The sequence below is a fragment of the Otolemur garnettii genome, unplaced genomic scaffold (genome assembly GCF_000181295.1).
Source record: "Otolemur garnettii isolate 467f Iridium unplaced genomic scaffold, OtoGar3 scaffold00032, whole genome shotgun sequence".
Classification (NCBI taxonomy): Eukaryota; Metazoa; Chordata; class Mammalia; order Primates; family Galagidae; genus Otolemur; species Otolemur garnettii.
In genome coordinates this window covers 1,311,106-1,316,123 of record NW_003852427.1, presented here as the reverse complement: position 1 = coordinate 1,316,123, position 5,018 = coordinate 1,311,106, and the positions used below count along the sequence as shown (strand labels likewise).

General features: G+C 49.8%; 1 protein-coding gene across 2 annotated transcripts in view; it reads left to right on the top strand.

Moving 5' to 3' along the window:
- POC1A (POC1 centriolar protein A) overlaps nt 1-5,018 on the top strand; it is a 91,140-nt gene that overhangs the window by 18,779 nt on the left and 67,343 nt on the right. For both annotated transcript variants that reach the window (XM_012804926.2, XM_023513059.1), the window contains exon 7: nt 1,883-2,016. In XM_012804926.2, coding sequence (XP_012660380.2) covers nt 1,883-2,016 — 134 coding nt within the window. The remainder of the gene's footprint in view (nt 1-1,882; nt 2,017-5,018) is intronic.

Sequence of the window (5,018 nt, the reverse complement as noted above, 5' to 3'; positions counted from 1 at the left end):
GATTCTCTTGCCTCAGCCTCCTGAGTAGCTGGGACTATAGGCACCCACCACAATGCCTGGCTATTTTTTTGTTGCTATTTGGCTGGGGCGGCGTTTGAACCCATCAGCCTTGGTATATGAAATCAGCGCCCTACTCACTGAACCACAGGTGCTGCCTTATGCTGTTGGTCTTGAGAGAGGGCTGCGTAACCTGCTGGGACCTTTATTTTTTCTGTTTTTTTTTTTTTCTTTTTTTTTGAGCTTGTAAAACACTTGACATTTATTTTTGATTCTCATACCCATCCTGTGAGACAGCACTTCCTACTTTACAGATGTGAAAACCAAGATTCAGTCATTCTCAGTAACCTGCCCCAGGACAGGGAGCTGAGCTGCTGGGAATTACGGACACCGCCCTAAGTACCTGCTCACCAGCTACTTTCTGGGTCCCACTTGGTGCTAGACACTGAGCCAGGAGCCAGGGACTCAAGATAGCCCCTATCTGATGGAGCCCATGGTCTCATGAGAAACCCAGACATGGATCAGATAGCTGCGTATAAATGTGAAGAGTGAACCATGGGAGATTTATTGTGTTTTGGAAGGACAAAGAAAGGGAGTGTCCCCAATGATGAGGTCAGAGGAAGCTTCTTGGATGAGGTACTTCAAGTAGTGAACTTTTAAAGTCCAGGGAAGGGAAAGGCAAGAGTCTCTCAGGCCTATTGGGAACAAGTGGTAGAAAGACTCAACGGCTGGGGGAATTGACAGAGCTGGTGTGGCTGCATCTTGGAGTGAGGGATCCCAGAACAGACAGTGGGGCTTCAGCTGGGGCAGTAGGGAAAAGAGCTATGGACAGAATCAAGCAAGCTGTGTAGGTAAAATGACAGGGTGTAGAGTTACATGGAATGTGGGGGAGGAGAGGAGTGGAGGAGAGGGACATCCATGTTGGCACTGAGGCCTGAGGCCTCACTTTGCAAAGGCCTTAGGGGCTTAACCTGGTAGCACATCCCCATAGAACCCCTAATACTTGGGTGCTGTGGCATAGATGGATAAACTGAGGCTTAGCAGGGTCAAGACACTTACTCAGAGTCTGGGTACAGTGGCTCATGTCTGTAATCCTAGCTCTCTGGGAGGCTGAGGTGGGTGGATTGCCTGAGCTCAGGAGTTGGAGACCAGCCTGAGCAAGTGCAAGACCCCTGTCTCTAAAAATAGCCAGGCGTTGTGGTGGGTGCCTGTAGTCCCAGCTACTTGGGAGACTGAGACGAGAATTGCTTAAGCCCAAGAGTTTGAGGTTGCTATGAGCCATGATGCTATGGCACTCTACTGAGGGCAACAGAGTAAGACTCTGTCTCAAAAAAAAAAAGATGCTTACTCATGTGGGCTAGTGGGAGGCTGGGCTTGACCAGTCCCTGAGAGTGTCTTCACCTTCTGCTTGCCCACTCACATCCTCTCCTGCAGAGCAGTGGGATTGTATTAGCATTTCAAGGGTTTTGTTTTCCATTTGGCTTCCTTGAAGGCATCGAATATGAGACAGAGATTCCTTGAAGGAATAGTATACGAGACAGAATAATATATAATACAGATTAAATGCTGTATTTGAGTGCTCTGCTATGCTTCTGCTCAGCATTATAGGAGAGGTGAAGGAATCACTTGGTGCTTATGGCGAGCCACATCTGTTTCTACCTGCTGCTCACCTTTGCCTCTGGTTGGATCTTCTACTGTCCTTTGATTGTGCTGTTTTCCTGGGAGGTCTTTATTGGGCTCTCCACAGCTCTTCTGAGCAATGGCCACCCTGGCCCAGCCCTTTGAGGCCTGTGCTGAGCCTCAGTTGGACCTGATTGCCTGTCTCAGGCTTCACTTATGAGCCCTGTGCCTCCTAGATAGCTCCTAACTGATATCCTTCCTCCAGTGCACAGTGCAGCAGTAAATGCCCTCTCCTTCCACCCATCGGGAAACTACCTGATCACAGCCTCCAGTGACTCAACCCTGAAGATCCTGGACCTGATGGAGGGCCGGCTGCTCTATACACTCCACGGGCATCAGGTGAGAGGCCTGGAGCTGAGTGGTATTGAATGGGGTAGAGGTGCTACCTCAAGGCCCATGCAGGACTGGGTTCACCTGAGATGTCCTTCCCTTGTCATCCACTGTGGTTTCCTTGTGGCCTAGGCAGTGGAGTAAGATGCAGAAACAGCCTTGCTCGGCTCGGCACCTGTGGCTCAAGCGGCTAAGGCGCCAGCCACATACACCTAAGGTGGCGGGTTCGAATCCCCAGCCCGGGCCCTCCAAACAACAATGATGGCTGCAACCAAAAAATGGCCAGGTGTTGTGGCGGGTGCCTGTAGTCCCAGCTACTTGGGAGGCTGAGGCAGGAGACTCACTTGAGCCTAGGAGTTGGAGGTTGCTGTGAGCTGTGATGCCACAGCACTCTACCCAGGGTGACAGCTTGAGGCTCTGTCTCAAAAAAAAAAAAAAGAAACAGCCTTGCTACCCACGTGACCTGCTAGGAGATGAATGAAGGCCTTTCCTTGTGAGGCTCACTGGGCCTGGGACTGGTATAGCTGAGAAGGGATTAGGATAGTTGTTATGGGGGTGGAGTTTAATTTTTTAATTTCCCTTTTTTTTTTTTTTTTTTTTGCAGTTTTTGGCTGGGGCCAGGTTTGAACCTGCCACCTCCAGTATATGGGGCCGGCACCCTACTCCTTTGAGCAACGGGGGTGGAGTTTAAATTGTGTTGGTGGCCACACGTAGGCATGGTGGGAAAGCTTTCTTCCAGGACCTAAATGGAATCTGTACCATAATGGCCTCAGGCATCCCTTGGTCCAGAGTTTGAGTAAAGTCTTAGAACCCATGCTCTGAATTGACATTAGGGTCTCTTGGAGGTCCTGGGCTGGCAGCCATCGATGCTTCTAGAGATGGAAATAACCACAGGTTTCCAGTACGGGCTAGTCAAGAAGAGGGAAATATGTACATTTGTTTTAGAATTCCTGGCATTGAATCAAGGGAACAGAGGCCTTCTCTCTGCGTAGGCCTTAAAGCATCTGATGCCTTGGTCTTTCTGGCTTGGCACTAGCTAGTGGTGGGCCCCTGTGGGCCAGTTGTGGGGCTGTCTGCAATTCCCCAGCAACTCAACCTGGGTTTGGACCTTCCACTCATACTCTCATTAGGAAGTTATGGCTGAGCTGTCTCCTGCTGAGCAGAGCAGTTGTCAGAACATCACAGTGTCTCCTGTTAGAGCATTGTCACCATGACCAATTGGAATGGGGGCATGGAGTCCAGAGATTTTAAGTTGCTCTCTTACTCTGCCTCCCAGTCTGAGGCAGGCATGATGGAGAGTGGGAATGGGCCTTTGAGGACTCAGGGAGGTCCTGGGAGTGCTCATGGCCAGCAGCCAGGTATAGGGTTGCATTTTTTTTCCTTATTTTTTGGGATTCATTGAGGGTACAAAGAATTAGGTTACACTGATTGCATTTGTTATGTAAGGTCCCTCTTATAATTGTGTCCTGTCGCCGAGAGGTATGCTACATACAGTCTCACTCTGTCACCCTGGGTAGAGTGCTCTGGCATCATAGCTTACAGCAACCTCAAACTCTTGGGCTCAAGCAATTCTCTTGCTTCAACTTCCAAGTAGCTGGGACTACAGGGGCCTACCGCAAAGCCTGGCTAGTTTTTCTATTTTTAGTAGAGATGGGGTCTCACTCTTCCTCAGGCTGGTCTCGAACTCCTGAGCTTATATGATCCTCCTCTTAGGCCTCCAAAGTGCTAGGATTCCAGGCATGAGCTACCACACCTGGATTTTTTTTTTTTTTTTCTTTATTGAGACAAAGCCTCAAGCTCTTGCCCTGGGTAGAGTGCCATGGCATCATAGCTCACAGCAACCTCTAACTCGTGGACTCAAGCGATTCTCCCACCTCTGCCTCCCATGTAGCTGGGACTACAGGTGCTTGCCATAATGCCCGGCTATTTTTTGTTGCAGTTTGGCCAGGGCTGGGTTCGAACCTGCCACCCTTGGTATATGGGGCCGGTACTCTACTCTGAGCCACAGGTGCCGCCCACAATTTTTTTTTTTTTTTGAGACAGGGGCTCACTCTGTTGCCCAGGCTAGAGGGCAGTGGCGCAATCATGGCTGACTGCACTCTTGAACTCTTGGGCTCAAGTGATCCTCCTGCCTTAACCTCCCAAGTAACTAGGACTACAGGCATGTGCCACCATGCCCAGCTAATTTTTTTTATTTATATAAAGGTGGGTTCTTGTTATGTTGCCCAGGCTGGTCTTGAACTCTTAGGCTCAAGCAATCCTCCTGCCTTGGCCTCCGAAGGTGCTGGATGACAGGCATGAGCCACTCTATCTGGCCTCTGCCCAGGGCTTTCTGAGCTTTTGTTTCGCATCTCTAAACATCTGAATTAGGACAGATGGGGGCTGTTTGGCCATGGCTGGGCTGTGTCTTCTGCTTTCTTGGGGCCTGGAGGCTGTTTGCTGCCCTAGACTTGTGATGACCCCATGTCTTCCCTGTTGGACACATGTCTGTTGTGTAAGACCAGCAGACCTATTCTCCCTGGTTGGGTACATCCAGGTGTGATGTGCAGCCAAGCTGGACTAGGGTCACTGCTAGCCCTGAAATAAGCCTATTAGGGAGCCACCTTTAATTGCCCTTGAGCAAGTCAGTTATTCAGATTTATGTGTGTAATCAGTTGTGGATCTTTTTTTTTTTTTTTTGAGACAGTTTATGTCACCCTCAGTAGAGTGCTGTGGTGTCAAAGCTCACAGCAACCTCAAACTCTTGGGCTTAGGCGAGTCCCTTGCCTCAGCCTCCCAAATAGCTGGCGCTACAGGTGTCCGCCACAATGCCCAGCTATTTTTTTGTTGCAGTTGTCATTGTTGTTTAGTTAGCCCAGGGCCGGGCTCTAACCAGCCAGCCTCAGTGCATGTGGCTGGCGCTGTAACCACTGTGCTATGGACACCAAGCTGACCAGTTGTGGATCTTACAACCAGGAAGGTATTTGAAAATCACATGATTTCAAATCATGTAATCTGTGATCTGCTTCCCC